Genomic DNA, 23,737 nt, shown 5'->3' with positions numbered 1-23,737 from the left:
TGCTACAATATTCCATTCTAACAGACAAGAGAACCTACTGTCAGGCTGGGGTAGATGCAAGTTGTATGGTGCTATGTGCAAATAACTGTTTCCTTGTTTTTGGATACCTAATAGCTATGCAATCATGTCACTGACAGTATTGTGCAGTTACCCTTAAACGGAGATGATGATGATGATGGTAGTGAAACAGACTTCAGTTTTCTCTCAGAACTACAATGGAGAAATGCAGGCTTATAATTAGGGTCATGCAAGGTAAATAATTATCAAAATTTTTATTGGGAATTATCAAATTTAAACAACATCTATACATTATATACACGCAGCTACAATTTTAGAAAATAAGTTTCAGAGTTAAGAAAGTTCAAGAGAAACTTCAACTACATCAATATTGAAGTTTCCTTAAAATCCAGGCTTCATTTTCTATACTTCAGTTGTAACATCACTTCATTCAAATACAATCACAATAGTTCACACAGCAGAGTTTATGCTCCTTCAAATAAATAATTTATTAGTACAAAACAGCTTCAGACTGGACAACAGGATTTGACCTTTTCTCACGTTGCCTCAAACTTACCAACTTTTTTTTTTTTTTAATGTAAATGATTATTTTACCTCTTCTCTTTCCAAGTAACACACACAAAAGTTATCCTTACTCAGAAGTGCCACAGAATCTCCACTAGAATGCCAGCAGAGAGAGAGGATCTGGAAGTCCCCTGTAGAAACAGATCAGTTTGTCAGCAAGACGTCGATAGCCAACCATCCTACTCCAGCTATCTTTTCTTAGGGTAACAGTCACACGGATTGCAAAAGGTGCCTGCTCTCCCTCTCCCAGGAGGCTTAACAGGGCGACTGATTTTTGACCTGCGATACTGGACCCAGTTTGCTCTCCAGTATTTCAATGCACACAAGTGGCTGCAGCACTCGCTCTTTTCCCCCTTCACGTAGCAAGATCTACGGTCACTTTGTGCTCCATATACAAGCACGATCGAGTTTGTGGCCACATCATTTTAATGCAGACAAATGCCAGAGGACTGTCCGGTGGTGCAGAGCTGCATAACCTGGCAATATAGGTGCTAGCTGTATAGAAAAGAAACTCGAAACTTTGTGATTTGTTTCTTTTCTGCCCAATATGAAAGATGTTTATGTAGTCTAGCTAATGGCCTGATGTGACTCATTGCAAAACACAGAAAACTTTCTATCATGCAGGTTGAGTCAGAGTTCAGGTCCCATATGTTCTTAGGCCTATCTTCACACACTAGATTGAACATGTTCATTTTTTTTCCCCAGCTAGTGCTTTGCTATAGTTTAATTGTTTTCAGAACACCCAAAATCATTCTAGGCAAAGGCTTTATTTCAACACTTGCCATTCTGGACAGCTATTGCTTCTTTATAAACAAACTGGTACAAGTCTTGAGAAAGACCGCACCATATTATATAATTAAAGCAACAATAAACCATTTTTAACCCATGTGCTCTGTTCTTGATATATTTTCACATTTACTATGTCTCACTGTGAATGCCTTTTTGTAGATAGAAATATCTGTTTTTAAGGAGCTCCAAGTGCACTTTTGAACCTTTACACAACAACATCCTGGCCAATTTATAGTGAGAAAAACATCTTGTAAATAAAAAAAACAATGATAATTTGTGGAGGTTGCTGCAAGCAGCCTTACCTTCCATTGGAACCTGCACTGACACACATCCAGCTGGGGACCATAAGTACACTTTGCTGTTTCCTGTACATATAGCAAGTCGAGGTTGTCGTGGATCCCATTGGAAAGACTGGATTGCACACAACTGCTCCAAGACTACAAACAGTTTCAGCTTTTGAATGTCCCAGATCCAGACAGCATTAGGAATATTATCTATCAGAAAAGGAAAGAGTGACCACGTGAATAGCAGAAGGAAAAATAGAACATGCATACATTTATTTAAAGAAATAGACATTAAATGAGGTCTAACGATACACAAACCATCCAGGTACAACACGGGTTTAACACCGCCGCAGTTTCACCTGACAGCACCTTAAATTCTACTTTGCAGAAACTGCAAAAAGAATAGAAAGAATTTATCTTCCAGTCCTTCACTAGCTTTTATGAAATTATTCACAATTATGCTGCTGTTTGTAGGTTTTGCCTTCGAACCACAAGTTTTGCATTCTGAAGCAAACAGCCCTCAGCCCTGACAAGAGGCAAAATTAGATGTTAATTCCATAGCTTTATTTGTGCTAATCAAAACCACACTATTACAGGCTTTGAGAAATTCTGCCTTTTAAGGAGATATTTGCTGTAAATAAAGGAAGAAAGATGTGTTCCATTTTCAAATACAGTGAGTTATATATATATTCTACACATTCTATATATACGGTGTATATATATATACACACACAGAGGAAATTAAAGCATATGTTAAAGAGAAAGACAAGATTATGAGTTAACGCAAGAAGTGGGTCACAGCTCACAATACATGATGATGCTGGAGGACATAGGCTGATTTCCTCTGTAGCTGAAAAGTGCTTGCAGAACAACAAGCCAGTTTTGAATAGGATGATGAATCTTCCCATAGTGCAAAATAACTCAGTTGTCCTTGTTTAGTATATGACAATACCATTTACGTAACAAATAGATTTCTCCTTTAATAAGAGTCCATTAGGAACTTACCATTTCTGGTTGCCAAGAAACAGTTATCTGTACTGAATGCCAGCATTCCAATCCCGATTTTGGGATTCGCCCTATCAGCAATTGGTTTGACGTACTGTAAAGAAACTGGCACCTGGGAAATATCATCTGTAATTTGAAATAAAAGTACTTTACTAAGCAAGCCTAGATGGACAAAATAACACATTCCAACTGTTAAAAGTTGGATCTCTGAAATGATAGGGCAGCATTTTACTTTCCTGCAAGACCTTGCAATCAAAAAAGTCCCAACTGCTTTAAGGCTTTGCATCTTTATATAAACAGCTTACTATTCTTGCCCTTCTATACATAAAAAGGGCCTGGAAATCCAGGCAAGTCTGAGATTAAACTATAAAAGGTAGTCAGATCAAGTTTTCACCGTCTTTTAACCAGTGTTTCAAACAAACACGAGTGCAAGGCAAAGTAGTCATGAAATTACAGCCCCTTAAGTAATGAGACACTTAAAGACAGAAAAAAAAAAATATTAATCATACGTGTTCTATGACCTCTTCGCTATTTGAGCCTGTTGTCTGAAGGCAAGTTTAAAGTATTGCTAGGACTACAGCCCCTTAGATGAATCACTTCGTCAAATCCCTTTCTTCTTGCTCTGCTTTTTCACTTTATCTCCTACTTAAGGGATTAATTACTATCCTAAAAAACATAGCAAGAGTGCCTTTTGACACCTTTTTTTTTATCATAGGAATTGCCCCACACTAAGATTTTTAACTGCTAAAATAAGATGAACTATCACAATTATCTGCAACAGTTAAAGTAACTTTAAGGCACGAAAGAATATTGTATAGATTGCACAAACAAGGAAAAGAAATTCACACAATGTTAAGATCATTTTTTGCAAGGAACCCCAACACTGAAGATCTGTCTGCTATTTCTCCTCTGCCCAAGCAATTACAGCTCTCTTCTACAGCATCTCCCTACTCTTTAATCTACCTCCAAAACACCAAATAGACAGCAAGCACCCTATCTATTAGAGCCCTTACTGCCCTTGGAAATATTTCAGATAATTAATTCAGAAGACTTGAGCAGAGCATCCAGAGGATCTATCCCAACATCAAAAGACAGAGTTTGCCTGTAATGTTTATTTACAGAAACACTTCACAGGGCAAACTCAAATGAGACTTAAAAGGAGACAAACTTCAGTCTCATTTTAAGTAAACTTTGGCTTACATTTACTCTGTGTGCTGAAGAGAGAACTAGCCAATGCTCTCGGAGGGAAAGAAAGTCTCTCTGCATCAACAGATGGGGATTTCTCCACTTCTTTATACACAATCTACAAAGAAACAAGCAAGAGTCCTACAGAAGGGCTTAAGATAATTGGATATTACCAAGCCATCCACGTGCCACTAGCTTATTTTCAAGTGTATTAGAATTCAGCATCCTCTGTTTCATCAAAGGAGGAAAGGGTATCAACAGGCAAATACTGAATCTGGCATTCTCAGTGAATCATTTGTAGTTTGAAACCATGATCAGGAAAACACTTCCATGATAAATAAATAAAATTGAAGTCTATGAAGAATGAGTCCAGCAGAGTATGCCTCATTCATTATCCCTGAAGGTTAAATTTGGCAATACAATAATTCTTTATTATGTTGGGAACATGGACTTCATTTTTTGTAACAAAGACAATCTTTGTATTTATTTATGATAGTATGCGATCAAAGTGCAACCTTGCAGGAGGCAATAGTACAGATGTTTTAGTACCACACCTACAACTTACTATTCCCAAACACAAGCCCTCAGAAAAAAAAAAAAAGGGGGGGGGGGGGGGGAAATCAATGGAAATTCTAGTCTTTGTGATAAGGGATTAACAGAGCATTTTTCATTTGTTTTCCATTACATGTTTTACATCTGAGACCACTTTTCAGTAAGGAAAAAATTTGCTGAGGTTCATTTTACAGATCATACCTCTGGTTAAGAGATATTAACACATTCATGTTAATTTTGTAGATTCACAGTCTACCCATGTAAATACTTTCAGGATACCTGCAAAAATGGAAGACTAGTCCTTCCTTTGCAATAGCATGCAATGCTATTACTAGGTGTTCTTTTTCACCTTGACGGATGAGAACAATTTATGCTTTTTTGAAGCAAAAGCTACAGTTATGCCTGCCACCAACTCTCCATAGACTGTATACACATGCAAGATTAAAAATAAGTGATGGCAGATGTTTACAAGAAATCCTTTTTAAGTGAGCTGAATGAGCTTGTAATTACGAAATCTAAATCTGATCACAATCCAGCTCAAATGCTGTTTAATGTTGTGAGTTGCATAAAACTGAGACCTATCTATCCTCTGCTAAATTTCCCAGCTTAGTCTCATCATCCGCATACCCAAAATTATAATGCAATCAACCACCTGCATCAAAACATGTTGGCATGTAACAGAAGACCTCAGAATCCATTAGTGCTAGTACAGAGAGGATCAGACGTGCATATTTCATGGAACTTGAGAGGATTTCTCTATTTTTCTTGTATCCACAAATTTTCATGCAATTCCTCAAGCACTATTTACAGATTAGCAGGTTAAAAAAAAAAAAAAAAGGCAAAGTCTCCAGAATGGAGTGGATTTACTAGCACCTTTCAGACAAACAACAGCACTAACAAAGTGTTGCTAATGATTCAGTGGATTTTGGACGTATACTTACAGTCTTTGGGTTAGTAATGGTTGCTGGATGCTCAAACTCTGTGATCTTCTTCCAAGTTACGTGGTTCAAGATACGCACCTAATTCCAAGCAAGCATTGCGGGAGAAAACTGTTATGACAAAGTTTTGCAAATGACTTCAATATGTTTAATTTCTCTTTTCTATTTCTTACCTTTTCATCATAGCTGCCAATTGCCAAAAATTGACTGCTGGGACTCCAGGCAATTGATTTTATGCCTAACGACCATTCGTAAGCCCGATACGTAGACAGCAGTCTGCCATCAAGGGAGTACAGCAGTATCTTATACTGAAATATAAATTGATTAATTCAAGACTGACAATATCGTTAAAAGCCACAGACAGGCAAAAGCACTCCTGCCAAACCCTCACAGCTTAAAATGCAGTAAGTTAAATACCGAAACTATGGTCTGTTTCTATCTGTGATACAAGACAAGAGGTTCTAAGGCCACCTCTTTGGTTTTTCTGGCACTCCTGGAACATGTCCACCCTGTTCCTGTGACCATAAATGCCCTGCTGGGTCAGATCAACAGCCCACCCACCCCAACAGCCTCTTCAACAGCGCCAGTAGCAGATGCCGTTAAGGGAGACCCTCATACTCCTTCCGCATCAGCGGTCATCTGACGAAGGATGTCAGAGGTACGTCCCTGCCCGCTCCCAGCGGTATTCGTTTTGATCATGTGGCCCATATTCTTATGCCCATATCTCCTCCTCTGTATCTAGAAGTTTGTGTATTCAGAGCACTGAGGACAGCAATTTATGTGTTCCTTGCCAACTTGTCGGATGAGTACTTTTAGTGAACTGTAAAGTCACTGTGCAATGCAATGTCAATTACTACCGCAGAAAAGTCTGACAGAATAATTCATTATCTTAATAGCTGCTTATGCAATGTTTAAAATCAAAGTTAAAAATGTATTTTTAGCTATATTAGAAAGAATGCTAATAATATAATTTGCTATCATTAAAAAGATTTACAAGACAGTTTTACATACACACGTAAGGACACTGATTGCCAATACAGGTATTATATTTTAAAGGGTTTCTTAGAGTTGCAGCATTTGTTATAAGGTATTACAAAACTAGGTTTCTTTAGTTGCTGCTTTACACACAGCAACTATAAAAGACAAGTTGAACTCAAAGGAAATAATCTGCTTTTTCTCGTACCTCCAGACACGTATCCCACACTGCCAGAACACAGCCGTTAGGAGCCCATTCAATCCCAAACAGATCCTGCGTTTCCGTGTCAAAATGCTGCCCCCACAAGAAAAGACATAAAACCATTTACAACATTATACTAAGAAACACTGTTGCCTCTGACATCAAAACAAAATCCTCAATTTTATCTCTTTAATTCCCATCACAAATGTAACAGAGCCTTTTTTACTAGCGTAGAAGCTGATTTTTTTGGTTTTTGTCCAAAAAAATCAAGTTGGTATGTTTTTAAATGAATGGCATTTTATAAGAAAATAAATATAATTACGCTGAACCACCCAAAAAATCTATCTAGCCTAAGTCCTTGTCTCAAAGACTGCGACAGGATCATTAGGGAAGAGCTCAGGAACATAGCGAGCATTTTGTACTATTTCCCCAAATTACTCTATCAGTTTCCAATGAAACTCGAAATTCCTGACCAAAGGTGATGCCACATACAGACTAGTTCTTAATGGGTTTTAATTTCCACAGATTCATCCAGTTCTTTAAGGCATGCTAAAGTGCATTCTGCATAGCCCATTTTCACTTTTAAATAAAAAATAAGAGGATTCATACCATCCGTTTCAAATTATCACTCTGCCAAGCAGTCGATACTTTCCCAATTACTACTGCAGAATAGCTTATGGTAAAAAAGCTCACACAAAAGTTTAGAAGCAAAGTTATTGCATTCCATCAGGAACATGACTTCCTGAACAGAATTCCTCCGCTACAAAAGCATGCCTGCAGGCCAGCGAAGGAGCCAGATACCGGCAAGAAACTGCACTGATAAACCTAACACCGGACTAGCAAGGTGACCACGTATTTAAAGGAGCATGCAGGGTTTACATGTAGTCTGTGCAAAAGCAGTGGAAAGCAAGGACATATCTTACTCTCAGTAGCTGCCAGTCACTGCATACAAAGAGGCTAATGAAGTCTTTGCAGTCACGTCTTTCTGCCAAGGCCATGTAGCGGCCATCCTTAGTGAAAGCTATTCCTGGCAATGAGATAGAAAGTTGATTACAAAAAATAATAATAATCAAGAGAAAGCAAAGCAGTAACTTCTAACTCAAAGAGGAAGCAAAAGAAAAGGAAACATTAGCTTCACAGAAGATTTGATCACAGACCAATGCTGTTTTTTTAAAACAATTTGCTGTTTCATCCCAGCAATTCTTTAACTTTCAGCATACTATTTCTATGGCTGCAGCTTCACAGCTATCGTAGAACTTCAGCACGCTGCTGTAAAATCACCTGTTTGATTACTGACAGTCATTTTATAAAATCCACAGTCAGATTTAATATACAGTTTTTGTCTAACCGTATGAATTAGTTATACAACCATTGGTATTCCATCAGCTTCCAGGTATTGGTCCCTATTCACTCTTATTGTACATGTAATACATAATTATCTTTGTGATATATGAGATATAATTATGTACAAACCTCAGGCAAATAACTGCTAACACAGTTAGGTGGTTAGCAGTTCTGACAGGAGCTTCCCTTTCAAGTCTTTTAATAGGTAAAACAATGATAAAAGCCACTTTGGACTAGTGCTTTTTCTCACCAACAGATCCAGCTTAACTTCCAATTGTTACAATTGTTAATTTAATGTCTTAAAGCACCCTTAAGAGCAGAACACAACAAAAATCACTGCCCCAAAGAAATAACTATCTAAAGCTTTTAGCAGAAATTTTATGCACCGCTTTATGCAGAAGATTGACCTTCAATCAGCGTCCAGCTAAACCATTTCCTACAGCGTCACTTCAGCAGTTACCAAAAAAAACCCCCGAACACCCACGCACACAAACCACCAAACCAAAAACAAACCACCCCCCTACAATCTTATCTCAGACTTGCTGGTTCCCTCCACCCCCCCATAATTTCTTCTTTTCTCTTTGAACCTGCAGAAGAATCTTCCACCCTCTCCTTCCTTCTGCCTGAATTTGAGACCCCTGTTCCCACACAGGAGCTACTGCCTGCAGCCACTGCAACAGTCTACCCAATCCACGTGGAAGCGCATGTGGGGAGGAAGAAGTGTCTTTACATTTCTCCCTAAAGGGGTTTGCTTTGACATCATGTACTCGCCAGCCGTTCTAGTTACCTAAAATCTCGTTGATTACCATGAAACTTGGCAGCTTGCTTTCCAAGAACCTTCTTTTACCTGACATGTGAAGAACAGGAATGTAGGCGAGATGTAATCCTCCTCCGGGCACGGTGAGGATGACAACCGCAGATCAGAGCTCAGTGTAGCACTTGCGGTAGGTGGCACACTGGTTCTGATCCCAGACATGCAGCCCCGAGGGAGAGCTAACCCCTCAGCTGGGAGGTGCGAGAACATACTCTGTTCAGAAACATGTGCTTCAGCACTATATATAAATTTCATTTTCCTTTTTTGCCATGTTAAAAATACCATTCCTTGTTAGATTTGAGATACTTACCCTGCTGACAAGCTTTAGGATACTTGATATAAGATACAGATTTTGTACACAAGGACCACACAGTTATCCGCAGCTGTTGCAAAGAGAAAGGGACAAGGAAGTATCTGATCTTTTTTAATCTACAAAAATGAGAAGTAAAAATCCAAACAACCTAATTCAACAATGCAAAGCAGATCATGTATGTTCTGTGCTTTAATTAAACCTTGCAGCTACTCTACATAGCACTAACTGAATCCTAAAAAAAAAAAAAAAAATAACTTCTAGGAATGATCATACATCTTCTCTTCCCTTCCGTTAGGGATGCTACTTATGCCAAATTAACATTACAGGCACGTCATGTACCCTAGAGAACCATGAGATGCAGAACACCAATACGGTCAACAACACTTTGTTAACTTACATTAAAGTTACTGACATTAGCATAAATCCAGCTACACAATTGACAGCGTATGATACACACTTTTCAGTTGGATAAACAGTTTTGTCATAGAATCTGGAAAAAAAGATGAGAAATATTTCTTGCATTTATGAATAGATTAGAAGTTACGGCAACTTAAGATCATCATATCTCTTGGGACAAGATTAATAAGTATAAAAACTTGGCTGTGTTCTTCACTTTTAAAATCATACTCAGCTTTGACAGCTAATTTGCATTTCTCTCTTCCCCGCTCAATCACCTGCAGGTGGTTGCCACATTATATAGTTACTGGAAGAACTAGAAAAGAGCCGAAATACAGTATGCAAAACAAGGCATTAAATATCACGTTTGGGATATTTGGGAAGGCTCATGCGTCCGTACAATATAAAAACTGCAGAGAAGACAGTCAGCTGCAAAACAAACCTCTCCACAGCTCTTCAAGGTCACAGCCCGCATTCTGGAAGCTCTGTGTTGCCATCTGCAGATTATTCGATTAAAAACAAATACTTACTCTCCCCTAGCAACGGCAGCCACATGAGACACATGTGCATTAATCAACATGTCATGTGAACCTTTGCATTTACATCTGAAGTGAGGAATATTTCCAGGGTAATTTTTTCTAGTGTTTTTCTGTATTTTATTGCACCAAAAGAGAACGTAAGAGACTCTAGAAGAGAGACAGGTGAGACTATTCTTGCAATAAAGAACCACAATCACAAAATTATCTTTCCCAAAACTACTGAATCACAATATTAGTTATCATTTAATATACGAGCAGAGCTCCCGCACCATCTAACATGACGTCGTCATACAACAACCGTGAAGGAAGGTATGCTCCTCCTGCACAAATTGCAGACTGATCACCAGCAGTGGTGGGAAGAGATTTCTGCAGCACTTGCTTTGTGTTTGTCCTCAGTACACATTTTCCTTCTCTGACATATTCGGTGCTATTCAGCCCTGAGACTCCAGTGTGGCATCTATGTAGTTTTTTCCCATGTGGGAACTTTTGACTGCTCATTGCAACAGAATTTGGCAAGTTTGCTTTTTTGTTTTTCTCCCTGCCGTCCCACCCCCTCCCCAGTACTGACACTACCATGTTGGCCAGAAAGCATTGAGTCAATTGATAGTATTCCAACCAAGCTACAGAATCCTAATAAATGCTGCTTCCCTCCAGAGATATGTGGAGTCCCAAAGCAAAAAAGCAGCATTTGCTGCTTTTCCTACACTATCGTATATACAAAGACTTGTGAAAGGAGATTTGAAGTAGCACAAAAACTTTTTTTTTTTTAAATAACAGGAAAGAGCACAACCAGATTGGATTCCAGCCTTCTTCCATGCAAAGTTTAAAACAAGGCATTATTGGAAGAGTACATAACAGTTTTTGTTCCCTTCCTTTATTTAACAGGTATGAAGTTACTGCTAGACATCTGTAGAACTACCCTTAAGTTTTTAAACAGGCCCTGGAGGAATCCATTGGATGAGAAACATTAATCAAGTTTTATCACTCCAACTGCTCACTTCCGGACATACAAAAATACAGCATTGTTAGTCTGCTCCTCATGCAATATTTACTTTAAAAATACCAGCACAATGCCTACTCACATTCTTTTCCAACAACTGCAGTAGTGACACGCTGCTTGTTCCTATTAATTGCAGCATTAAATGTACTTGCTGCTGTTCCGCCCCTGATCAAACCATGCAGTGCACACAACACACACATTCTACAGCCACTTATTACAAGCTTAGCAGCTGCAGGCTTTGAATGCTGAGAGCTGGGTCATAATTTTTCCTGACAAAGGCATTCAGTTTTACAGTTGCATTAATACTTGGCCTCAGAATCAATTCACCTGGCCTGGTGTGTGTCAGATACACTTCTGTCCTGTACCACATAGACTGTCTCAGGTGCTGAAAACAAGGCAAAATCATCAAGCCCAAGTACCTGGGAAAAGGGAAATCTCTGTAGGTGGGAAGCAGCACAGCACGTGCAGAGTTCCTACTGCAACCACCGCCTTGCCTGAGATTCTGTCTCAGAAGAGAAAAAGCAAGTACACCTTCCTCACGAAAGCTATTTCTACTTCCACATCCGCTTTGTCCTTGGATGCAGTCCTCTTGTACACTATTCGCATAGAAGCTTCTCTAAAAGGGTCAAGTGCAACTCCCCAGAAAAGACATCAATGATGGTTTCCCTGTTCAGTCTTGTCATGTTGCATTTAACTGCTAAGCATTTGCTTACTTCAGAGACACTGAAACTTTCAGTAACATTAAAAGTTATCATTGGAATAGTACTGTATCGCTCCATATATCTCCTTAACACACAATTTCTAGCATGTAAGGCATAAATTGCAATGATGTCACTGCAATACTGGGTAAAGACTACAGCTAAAGAATACAACCCCTAAACATCCATGGGATGTTTACACCTACTCTACTCACACACAGAAGTACACTTTTGAAAACAGACTTCTTATACTGGATACATCCAATTCTTCAATAATCAAAGCACTTGATCTTCCAACTTCTAGATGAGCCAAGATTTGCTAAATCAGCCACAATATATCTGTAACAGCTAAGATCCTCTATTCAACTTAAATACCTCCCTTGTGAAAAATCTGCAAACTAGTAAAAAAAACGTACACGACTGCAAGTCAGAGACCACATATAAGCTCTGTCATTTCATTGCAACCTTTTCTCCAAGTCACGTAAAACACAGCTTGAAAATTTTGGCCTAATATTAGAAACACATGAAAGCAGACCATTTTGATTCCCCAAATTGGGATTCTTTTCAGTTCTTTGTGTACAGTCAAAAATATTTCCTAAATCGGGAGAGCTACATTGTATGCTTAACCTGTGGACTTCAAACTTATCTTACACATATTAACAACGTGCTTACAATTAAATGTGACAGACAGGGAGAATCTTAACATTCCCAGCTGGAACTGCAACATTATTTCACGTGCTTGCCCAAGATGCCAATGTAAACTAGATCAAGGATTCTTTCACTGCTAGCAGAGATGGAGAGACAGAAATAAAATGCACAGAGAATGGGAAAAAAAAAGGAAAAAAAAAGGAAGTCAAACACACTGTAAAGATTTTAAGAAATTGTGTATTACTCGTTTGCTTTTCTCAGAGGGTTCGTGGGGAAGGACCACTTGCTTTTAAAGCAGGAGAAAAGAGTGTAGTCAATTAAGTCAGAGGCAGGCACTTCTTTGCTGATCATTTTAAGGGGTTCTTTCTCTTTAGATGGCTGGACTAAGTGGAGTTGTCAAACTCAAATCCAAATGATAATGGTGTCTGAAAAGCTTTCAGCTGTTGTTTTGCAGTGGAAAGACAAACCAAAAGCAGAAACATTTTTAAAATAGCCTAAAAACAGCTGAGAAATAAAAAGTATTTAGATGGTAACGTGATAAACAGTCTCCCATGCTGGGTTCAGGACTACATCCCGATTTTGACAGCTATAGGCAGGTGTAAGACTGGTGATTTTCGCTAGATAAAAACACACTTTTAAACAACCTTGCATCTCAAATGACTGTCAACTTTTGTCCCAGACTTGACTGGGTCACAAGGCCTCCTTACATAGCAGTGTCTGTCAGCACCGGATTTCGGAAGATTATTCAGAGCACATTCCTCGACAGAAAGTATTTTTCTACCAACGCAGCCATTTAGAGTTACTAAGGATTAGCTCCAATATACACAGGAACACACTTTTCTTTAAAAGCTGCTGCTGTAATTTGAAAGAAGCTCCTTAATGCTTCAACTCCTAAAGCGGAACTAGAAAAAGTACAATGTATGGAGTTCATAAATATGGCTCTTAAAAGAAATACAAGAACAATATCAATGATTTTCAACTTATTTATCATCAAACACTGAAGTTATGAGGAACCAGAAGTTCCTTTTACCTTCCCTGTATTTTATACCTGCAGTTCTTGTTCAAGCTCTGCATGTGTCTCTGAATTCAGCAGTCAGATTGAACGATGGCACTGCAAGATGAAAGATACCTGGTACAACGTCTTGCACAGGAAAAAATGATAATATGGAATCTTCCAGTAATCTGCTGTGTTAGATATGCTGCTATACAGCAGGAATGCAGAACTGCCTCACAAAATAGAGTGGATTTCAACAGGAGAGGAAGCACTCGCAACAAATTAAGTAGTAGACATACCTATGGGACAACAAGCTGGTTTACAGTGCACTACATAAATCAATATAAATAGCATATTTCAACTTTTTCAGGTTCCAGATAGACTTTGCATAGTAGGCTGCCAGAAAACGTTTTTCCAATTATTTAGATTTGCTCTGATTAAATGAGTAGAAAGTACCTCCAGAACATCCTTTTTCAAAACTGCTTTTCATAACAGAATTGTATGCCAGCTTGCTATAAACAAGGTGATAGGGAGGGGGGTGGAGGAGGAAATCGCATTGCAGCTATACTGACCACTTCTCATGCGGAGCGCTAAGATGTAAGCCGACAATTAAAAAAAATCCCTACCTTCCAATGTTTAAAGTAGCTTTGAATGTATACAGCTGCCTGCTACAACCACTTTTTTGCCTGGCCAAACCTAGCGAGCCTGCACCTCACCTTGCAGTTTGCCAGACTGGACAGCAGCGTTGACAGTTCCAAAGTGAATGAAATCCTCTGATCCAACATAGCAAAGGCGCAGTTTAAGGGACAAGCCTACAACTTTTCTACATCAATAGAACTTGCACCTCAGATGTTTACAGAAGGTTCCCTTGAAGCATACCACTTAAGCTAGGATACAGCACAAAGATGCTTCCAAAATTTTCATACAAGTAGATATCTAAGTTAGGTATTTACACACGTGTGTGCGTGAGTGTGAAAATAAAGGTAAAACTTTTTAAAGGAAGTAAAGCATAGCGAATTCCTCTCCATCTGCCATTAATCCACAATTGTGGAAAACAATCCACTGTTAAGGGAAAGGACAGCGCTTCTCTGTACACTTCCTTTGATAAGACCACTATTTAGTTGCCTTGTGTACATGCTGTCTATTGCAGTAATTAACTAAAGATCTAGATAGTTACCTGCACTGTTCTATATTACGGTACATTGTGTAATAATTCTGGAACTCAAAAAACTACACATTATTACAGACCCATTTGCAATAAAGATGATCACATTTGCAGACTTACGTTGATATTCAGATGCACACAGAGCATTGCTGCCAGTCTCAAAAGGTAACTGAGGTCAAAATGGATTTTGACAATGCGTGCCAGAATTCTCATGCACATATCTTGAGTTAGAAACCGCACACCAGTCACATCCAAAAAAAAACAACCCCAAAAAATTATTCACTGCAAGGCTGACCACAAAAACAACTTGACTGCAAGCTAGCAGATGAAATATTAAAAATTAATATATGGCAGTAACAAGCATAGATTGCTTGAAATAAAGTAGCATAACCATATCCTTTTAAAAGTTTCTAGGAGCAGTAAGAAAGTTATTTGTGAGGCTGCAGTGGAGCTCACATGTTGACCTGAAGAATTACAAGTATGAGTAATTAGTTGGTGCTGTTTGAAAGTGTCAGACTACCAAAGCCAAACTGAATTGGTTGACATGGAACCTCTAAACCCTTCAAGCAAATCCTGAACTTGATAATGTACATAATACACCAATATTAAGTATCCTGACAGTTTCTGTCTCAAGCACTACTCATGTCTGTCCCACCAGACTATGGATTTAGCATACTAGAGAGTAAACACAACTCAGACATCGGCATAACCCAGGCAGCTGTCTGACACAAGCTAATTTAGCAACCTGTTTACAGCTGGAAAGAAAACTTATCCTGACACAGATGCCAACTTGGCAAAGGCTTAATGAAATCCTCTAAGGTCAAACCAAGTTCTGTTGGGAGGTAATAAATACTCACTAGTCCACCCCCACACACACGTGCCATAAGAAACTCACTTGCGGCACATAGCATCAGTCTTCAGTTTGGGTTACTGAGACTACAACACTTCTGCCCAGCCAGTAGACATGCCTTTATAGACTTCAGGTTCAACATCAGACTCATTTGATTTGTATTTTTTTAATTGCCAAATCGAGGTAAATCACCCCCAGGAAAACTCAGCTCTAGATTTATCACTCCTAGTAACTCGCGCTCTAACAGAGGGGCTGCGCGCACATGGTCTGTAAGACTACTTTATAGCCAGAAAATCTATACCCTAGCCAGCATCAAAAATTTTTGCCAGCACTAAATATCCTCGACAGACAATTCCACCATACTTGCATCATGAAATAAGCTTCAGCTGTAGGCAAATTTCCTCACAGATTCCCTTAACAGCATCAGCATTTGCAGTACTAACTCCAGTCCGCATACAAAGTCCCCCATCCTGTATTCCACTGACCAAGATGTTAAAAAAAAAAAAAAAAGGAAAATTTTGAAGCTTAACATTTGAATTCAGCATTAGTGAGGGTTATAGTGCAATAAACTGGCATCTGAAATCCTCTACAGTTTTGAACAGACTAGATACAGCAAAGAGAAAAGTTTCTGACATGGTGTTAGCTATTTTTTGACTCTCATTGTTCCTCATTGTAATGAACAGCATCAGTCATCAGCTATAAGCCAAAGACTGCAAAATTCAAGATTCAGACTTCCGCATGCCTTGCGGCAAGCCCACAGCATTCAATGTACACAAACGCTGATCTGGATTCCAGAACGTGGCTCTTAACCAACAGCCATTTACATGTGTTTAATTTTAATCTTGCAAATAGTTCCATCAACAGCAGTCTGATTACTGTGTGTGAAATTAAGCACTTCTGAAAGTATTTCCAGGACCTGGATAGATCAGTAAACCTAACACTATACCTTTTTATTCAATAGGCCTTCTTAATTTCTTTCCCCCCTCCCCTTTCCCTGAGCTACCAACACATTTGATTACTAAAACTACTTTACTAAAACTACTTTAATGAATGCCAGTTATCCCTAAACCTTTCTCAAAAAGACATTCTTAGCTTTAAAGCTAAGTGCCCCTTTTCTATCTTTTCATCAAAAGCAAGAGAACAAAATGTTAACAAAATAACTAGTGTCTAAACTGGAATTAAGCTAAATTACATCTGTGGACTTAGGGAAACTACATCTGTGTTCTTTGCCACTGCTACAGCTTTAAGAGCTTTAGGTTATTTTAGGAGGCAAAGGGCAGACAGTACCATCTGATACTGTCGAGAGTAATTATGACTTCACACTTACATGAAACTCGGTTGTATTGAGAATGTGACGACCATCCGGACTCCAGCATGAAGCCACCAATCCTGCTGACCCCTCGTCAATCTTGCAGTGCCAGTCTGGCTGCTCTAAGGACCAGACCTAGGTAAGAGCAGAAAACAGGCAGACGGCGCGCCAAATGAACCGCTCATCAAAACCTCTTCTCACAAGAACACGCCACAGCTGAGAGAGAAAGTTCCTGCGTCGCATACTGCAGAGGTCAGGAAACCTCTGAAAAGCGGCGGCCATGAAGGACTGGCACTGGATCCCACTACAAAAGTAAGCCATGCATCTCTGTGTTAACACAAATTGTAAAATAAATTTTCTTCTGTGCCAAATATTCTGAATATTCAACACTTTAAAGAAAGCATTCTTTAGTCCATTCAGCAAGTCTGCATGAATTTATTTCCTGCTGAAATAAGGAATTCCTATTTAAAACAAAGCTGGAAAGCATCTTAGTTTTCCTAAATATTTTTATTCTAAGTCTGTTTGTTTTCAAACTAAGATTTTTATCATTGTTTCAAACATAGCAGCATGCTGGGTTATCCTCAAAGTGTCAGCTACTTTAGCAAAAGCTTTGAAGTCGTGCTTGCCATTAAGAAGCTCTCACTCACACCGCATGCGAATCCCAGAGAGCAAATATTTTCTATTCTGCATTTGTCCTTACCTGAACAATCCCTCGCTTGTACATGGCACATAATATAAAGAGAGAATCAGATGACCATTCTATATATTGAATCTGATCCAGGCAAGTGTACAGCTGCAGAATCTGGAGGGTGTTCACATCTCGAATGACCAAACGGTACTGCACACATGAAGCCTGACCAAAAGCAAAAACAAAGCTGTGTTCATCAACACTGGATTTAAGAGAGCAGCGATTTTTACTGACTGTGACAACTTGCCGTGTTGTTGTAGCCTTGAAATGTTTTAAAAGCAATTAGGATTTTTACTTTTAGAAAGACTTGGTATAAGCTCCGTTCTAGTGCAAACCACGGTAAGAATAAGTAAGCCAGGAGTGGGGCCTGCATTTATTAAAAAAACCAAAAACTAATGTATTCTATAACTGGTTGTTAAGTATAACTAAACCTACTTTTAAAAAAAAAATTCTTCAATCCATAGCTATTTTATTTCATAAACCTTTATTAAGTCTCAATTATTAAGACATAATGATGACTAAAAGTCTCTAGCAACTAAGACAGCCTATATACATAGTTAAGTTTTCACAGGGTTAACAGCACTATTAGTGTTTCGATGTACTGAGATTCTTCTATTCACCCAAGAAAGCATACACTAGAAAGTCTGACCGACTCAGCCGTAACACTGATTAACGTAAACTAAGAACCGTCAGTGCTGGCAAGGCGATGCGTTTTGGGGCACTAAAGGCGAAGCTTTTCCCCACTGCAGTCACTTGGGAGAAGCCTGACCCCGGAAAGCTGTATTGCAGGGCAGACACAGGTCAGTCCGACAGAGAAGCGCTGTGTCCCGGTACAGCCCCGGCCGCAGGGGCCGACCGCTCTCCGACGCCAGCTCTACCGTCGGGTGTCCCTCTAGCACACACCACGGCGTTTTCTTCCCGAGGTGCTGGGGGAACAGGCAAGTTACGGTCCATAGGCTTCTCTAGCCCCTGGCTAAAGCCGCGGCAAGCTGGATTTAAAGGAGACTTTAAAGTCATCTGTCACCTTCAATAGAAGGGCACAGGCTCCCCCAGGCCCGGCTCAGCGCTAACGCCACCGGACGGCGCAGCTTCTCGGGTCTCCACAGAGGAGCCTCTGGGAGACGCTTCCCCCCCCCCCCCCCGGCCTTTGGCGGGCCTGCTGCGACGCTCGGGCGTCTCCAGGAGAGGGGAGCCGCCTCCGCCCGGGCCCCGCTCCCGCGGGCCGCCCCCGGCTGAGCCGCAAGGCGCCCGCCCCAGCGGGGCCCGCGCCGCGCCGCCGGCCACGCAGAGCCCGCGGCACCTCCGCTCCCGGCGGCGGCCCCGCAGGCGCCCGCGGCCCGACTCACCAGGCGCTTCCCGTCGGGGGAGAACTTGCCGAGCAGGCCGGAGAGCTTGAACAGCTCCGAGAAGTTCATGGCGGCGGCGCGGCCCGCGCGGCGGCGGCGGCGGGACCGTTACAGGGCGGGGCGCCGCGCCCCATTCAAACCCGCCCGCCCCGCCCTCGCCGGCGCCCGGGCCGGAAGCCACCGGAAGGGGCGGGAGCAGGCGCGCCGGGCCGCCAATCAGAGCGCGGGCGGCGCCGCGCGGCACGCTGGGAGTCGTAGTCCGCGGAGGAGCGCGGCGATGGCGCCGCGCGATGGCGGGTCGCCGGCGGCGGGCCGCGGCGGCTGCGCTGCGGGAAGGGGGCCACGCGGCGGCTCCGGGAGAGAGCTGAGGACAGGCCGGCGTGAGGAGCCGCCGCTCCTGCAGGGCCGCTCGCCGCCGCGGGTTTTGGACGCGGGCAGACGGGACATGCGCAGGGCCAGGTCAGTCAGTCAGCCAATGGGTCAGCCCACCAGCCAGGCAGTCCCTCAGTCTGTCAGTCAGTCTGTCTGTCTGTCAGTCAGTCTGTCTGTCAGCCCACCAGTCAATGAGTCACCCACCAGTCAGTCAGTCTGTCAGCCCCTCAGTCAGCCAGTCTGTCAGTCCGTCTGTCAGTCAGTCAGTCCGTCCATCCATCCCTCAGTCTGTCAGTCCGCGCCAGGCTGCAGGCGGCGCGGGGTGTGCGTGGAGCCGGTGATCACAAGCAGAGATGAAAGTAATTATTATGCAAATAGGATATTTAATAAGATGTGATGTGCAGCGCCGTGTGATTAGACACTGATTTTCCCATCCGTGCTCCAACAGGCTTCATCCCCCGTAGTCCACAAAAGCCAGCACAAGCTTTCTGTAATTAGAAGAGGTCCCTCCAGTTTATTTTCTGGACTTTTTTGGAAGGAAGCATGTCCCCACTTGCTTCCTGAGTCCTAATTTCTGATCTCATGCGGCTTCCTGACTAATTAGTGATAGTAATGAACAAAATGGGCAAGAAGTTGTGACAGTTGCAAAGTGGATTTAAAATAGAAGGCCTTAAAGGTTTGTGAGAGAGAGAGCCGGGAGCCACCGCGCGAGGGAGCGGGTGGCGTAGCCCGTGTCAGAGCGCCTGTTCGGCTGGGTGACGCGGTGCCTGCCGGGTCAGCCAGCCTCAGGCAGAGCCACGCAGCCCTGGGTTATCTGCTTCAGCTGTTCAGCGTCGGGGATGCACCAGGCCCACATGCGATTCGAGCCAGATATCACGGGGGCCCACGGTGCTTTAACGGCCCATTCAGCAGTGACAGCAGTTGCAGTCATCCCCACTTCCTTGGCCTTCTGTTTTGCTCACTGACTCCGACAGTGCACGATAAGGCTGTGTGTTGCTCCCTTTTCACGTGGCCAAAATCACAATTGGACAGTTGTTGTGGGCAAGCAGGAGCCAGGCTCTTTGCAGAGGACTGAGAGTCCCAGCCGGTTTCTCTGGGGTTCCTCCTGTCCTACCCTGAAGTGTGAAAAGTGATTTCATTGCAAGTCTCACTGGAGGACGCACTTACACTGCTCTGGGCCAAACTATACAATCAGTATTTGTTTAATTGCTGCACCTGGCAAGGTGGAAGGAGGAGGTTTGTTGGCTGCACGGGTCTCACTCGTGCGTTTGGGTGCATTTAGGACCTGAAAATGATTCAGTCCTTTGGGCCATGAGCACAGAAACCAAGGAGACCTCCTTTGCTCTTGCATGCTGAACTACCACCCAGCAGAGCAGCAACCAGAACATCCAGTTAAAATAACCAGCTGAGCCGGGGAAAGCCCTGTGAAAGCTGAGCTGGAAACACCGCGTGGCAGCTTGCTTGGCTGTGCTGGATGCAGGGCAGCGAGCGCCTCGCGGGCAGCAGCCGGCCGCTTGGCCTGGCCAGCGCGCTGGGCAGCGGCACGGCGAGGTGCTGCTCACCGGCTCGGCGCAGAAATGTGGCAGTTCGGAGGCCATCCCGCATCCGTGTTTGGTAAATGTAAGCATTATCATTTTAAAAATAAACCTCAGCAGCAGAGCAAACATTTGAGGCTTGTTTTCGTGATACATTTTGGATTATATATTTAGCCCCTGCCAAATGGATATAGTGACTCTGATGCATTTAGAATCTGGTAAATGCATCAATTTGCTGGTGCTACCCGGACGCAATGGAGGAGTGAAAAATGACAGTGGGTCTAAAGACACAGTCTGCCCTGGAAAATGATGTGTGGGTGCCACAGGCAGAGTTTTGGCTGTTAGTCTCTGAACGGAGAATAATGAAAACCTTCCAACCTTTTTCCCTGAGTGGTTGAATGCAGACTAAAGGGAAGGTGAACAGCAAAACTTCAACTCATGAAAACAGGTGTCAATTAAAAGGTGTTCAGTGAGTCCTCAGAACACACATAATTAGAGCCGTATTTGGAGAACGCCTCGTGGCCAATGATTTTTCATCAGAAATACCTAATCTTCATCCGCTGGTACTGCAAGTGCGTCTTGACAAGTCGCTTTTTCCCACGTCTGCTCAGATGTCAGCAGAGTCTGTGTGTCTTGATAAATTATCCTCTGCAAAGACAGACTGAGAAAAGAGAGAAAATTCTTTAGCTCTTGCTGCCTCCTTGTGAATGTTATAAAACGAGTTCCATTCAGTCAATGCCTGTGAAGTTGTTATACGCAAGGAAAAAGGCACCCGGTGCTGCTGCCCTTTGGAGGATGATCTCCCGCTGCAGGAAGCAACTGGGTGAAATTTGGTGCCCTTGCTGGTCAGGGATGTCATTCTGACCAATGCGAGCACAAGAATAACTCCAGACCAGCAATCTGGCGGTGCTGGTGTGGTGCACGTCGAGTTTCCTTTCTTACTCAGTCCCGATTAAACACCACTAACAGTCTCTAGCTCACGTTGCTGCTTGGCTGGCTCTGCTGGGGAGCCAGCTAGCCCTGTGAGTCGCTTTGGCATCGGCGACCGGCTTAATTCCCCAGCACGCTTGGCTGAGCATTCCCCACCCCCTTGTAACTGCCTTGTATTCCAGGAAGGAGCGCACGAGCCTTTGCCACACTTTCCACATAGCTTTCAACAGCTCCAATGTCATTGCCTAGGCGACCGGGACGCTACTTGATTGTAGTGCAGTAAATAACATAGATCCTCAATCCCAGGCCGCTCCTGTCTGCGGGAGACCTCCGGGGGAACTCGAAACGCTTGGGGAGCCAGAGCAGGTAGGAGGAAAAAAGACAAAAGGAAACTCCTTGCTCTTTGTGTGGGCGACTTACTCAGCACAGACCCTCTCCCAGTTGCTTGATAACGCAGCTGGAAGACGATTTGTGGCAGCTTTGCCCTGTAGGGCAGCTACATGATATAAACGGACCTTGGAAAGTTTGGTCCAAAGTGCCTTAGATCCAGTTACAGCGCTTGTGGAAGGAGAAACCGCAAAGCTTTGAATGGAGAAGCAGAGGTGGGGATAGACACAGGCAGGATGCTGCAGCTCTTTGCCCACTGCCTGGGTGCACGGCAGGGCTGCCAAGCTCCGTGGGTTCGGCAGAGTCAGGTTCGTACTCGGAGCTGAAGCTTGGCTGGTAGTGTAGGGAATGGGAGTTACCTCGTTTAGTCTTCTGCCCCAACACAGGGCTGGTAGGAGTTTCTCTTCTGTCTGTGGACTCCTCTGTCCATCAGACAGGCTTTCTAACCTACCTGCTCCTTCCTTTTTCTGTGCACTGCTGTCCCCAAGAAGCACCTGGTAGGGAGGGCTGTTTCCCTGGTACCTCGGGCTGCTTCGCTGCGTTCTGTTCCCCATCGGCGTGGGGGGCTGTGTGTCACCGGGCTGGCACCAGCCGTCACCTGGCTGCTGCGGGGCTGGCCTGTTTCACGCTCTCTGAAAGAGCAGCCTGCTCTGCACCTGCGAGGCAGACACCGTGCCTTCCCAAGCGGGTACCAGGCTGTGAGCACAACCGGAGCGCAGCGAGCCAGGAAGAGCGCTGGCTTGGCTGACCAGCTGTCAGGGAAAAGAGCGAGAGGAGTGAGCGCTCCTTTCACTGGGGACATGGAAAAGAAAATTGTTAACAAGCTGCTGGACACTGAGGATTGCCCCTGAGATTCAAGTGTACTGCAGCAAAGCTCACTGGCTCTTGCTTGCTTTTCTAAGCTCTGTGTTGCAGGTATGAATTTAATAATCTGGGATGAATGAACAATAGCACTGGGTAGTGTTGGCGCCTGGGGGTCCGCAAACATTTTGCAAACATAAACCTACTTGCTGCAGGGCGGGTGAGCCTTACTGTTCTCACTGTGCCGAGGAGGGGAGGAGAGAAGGGACAGAGGCAGGCTAATATACCTGCAAGCAGCATACAGCGGCTTGGTGTGAGAGCTGGAAGGGGCTCTCAGAAGTCCTGATCCCTGTCCTGCGTTCTCACTGCGAGACCACAGTGCTGCCTGTGAGCAGTTAGTCCTTACTTGTCATCTCGACAATGCAGATTTACAGATGTGTGTGGCTTGTTTGGGTTACCCTTGCTCTCAGGATGAGCCAAGAGTATTCAGAAATTAGGAGCAGCCCTGTCATACAGGTTTCCAAGCACTGAGCTCCCTGGAAGGTGGCTGTGGAACGTTGTGACATCTCATTTGGGGCTGTTAGAGTTGACAGGATAGTGGAGAACATATTATTGCTACATGAAATAGCAACAGAGCTCTCTAGGTACCTGGAACTGAGGCTTAGAGTTAATGGTCAGGTTGAAGATATTCCTTCCAGAGACTGCGACAGAGGCAGGACAGCTTGGATTTAGGCATCAGCTCTCACCAAAGCTTCAGCCTCCCAGTTATGCCTATGGTACCCTTTACCTTCCCTATACTGATGGGAAATGGGAGCTGGATTTATAACAATTCTAAGAATATGTTCAGAGGCTGTGGTCAAAACACAACCCATGAGTCTGGTGGTTGGCTATGTGCAGGTTCACCTGCTGTTTGTCTCCAAAGAGCTGTTTTTCTGCCTTGGAATGGCTGTCGTGAATCTTGGTGCACGCTTTTTACTTTCCTTGTAACCCGTAAGCGGAGGCAGAAAAGATTGCTTCGGCTGAGCTCTGACTGGGGCCGACTTGGAAGTTCTGACATAACCAAAGTCACAGCACTGGGGAGAAAATAAGGGCACGG

At 43.0% G+C, this 23,737-nt stretch overlaps 1 protein-coding gene across 1 annotated transcript; it reads right to left on the bottom strand.

Annotated features, from left to right (window-relative positions):
* Nucleotides 1-257: 257 nt before the first annotated feature.
* WRAP73 (WD repeat containing, antisense to TP73) lies at nucleotides 258-18,786 on the bottom strand. The gene is made up of 12 exons (XM_064525410.1): nucleotides 18,617-18,786; nucleotides 17,283-17,435; nucleotides 16,601-16,717; nucleotides 8,981-9,053; nucleotides 7,436-7,539; nucleotides 6,519-6,605; nucleotides 5,509-5,643; nucleotides 5,339-5,416; nucleotides 3,861-3,963; nucleotides 2,661-2,786; nucleotides 1,674-1,865; nucleotides 258-713 (listed from the first exon to the last, which is right to left on the bottom strand). The coding sequence occupies exons 1-12, from the start codon at nucleotides 18,683-18,685 to the stop codon at nucleotides 604-606; spliced, it is 1,347 nt and encodes a 448-aa protein (XP_064381480.1). The 5' UTR covers nucleotides 18,686-18,786; the 3' UTR covers nucleotides 258-603.
* Between the last annotated feature and the right edge of the window lie 4,951 nt (nucleotides 18,787-23,737).

The sequence above is a fragment of the Dromaius novaehollandiae genome, chromosome 24 (assembly GCF_036370855.1).
Source record: "Dromaius novaehollandiae isolate bDroNov1 chromosome 24, bDroNov1.hap1, whole genome shotgun sequence".
Classification (NCBI taxonomy): domain Eukaryota; kingdom Metazoa; phylum Chordata; class Aves; order Casuariiformes; family Dromaiidae; genus Dromaius; species Dromaius novaehollandiae.
This window is presented reverse-complemented; position numbering and strand designations above follow the sequence as displayed.

What these genes read in the sequence shown, in the direction of transcription:
- WRAP73 (XM_064525410.1), bottom strand. Translation starts at nt 18,685, where the DNA reads ATGAACTTCTCGGAGCTGTTCAAGCTCTCCGGCCTGCTCGGCAAGTTC. An exon ending in TGTGGGATACGTGTCTGGAG is followed by an intron (nt 5,644 to 6,518) that starts GTACGAGAAAAA and finishes TTTATATTTCAG; the next exon opens with TATAAGATACTGCTGTACTC. An exon ending in CTTCAGCACACAGAGTAAAT is followed by an intron (nt 2,787 to 3,860) that starts GTAAGCCAAAGT and finishes TTCAAATTACAG; the next exon opens with ATGATATTTCCCAGGTGCCA.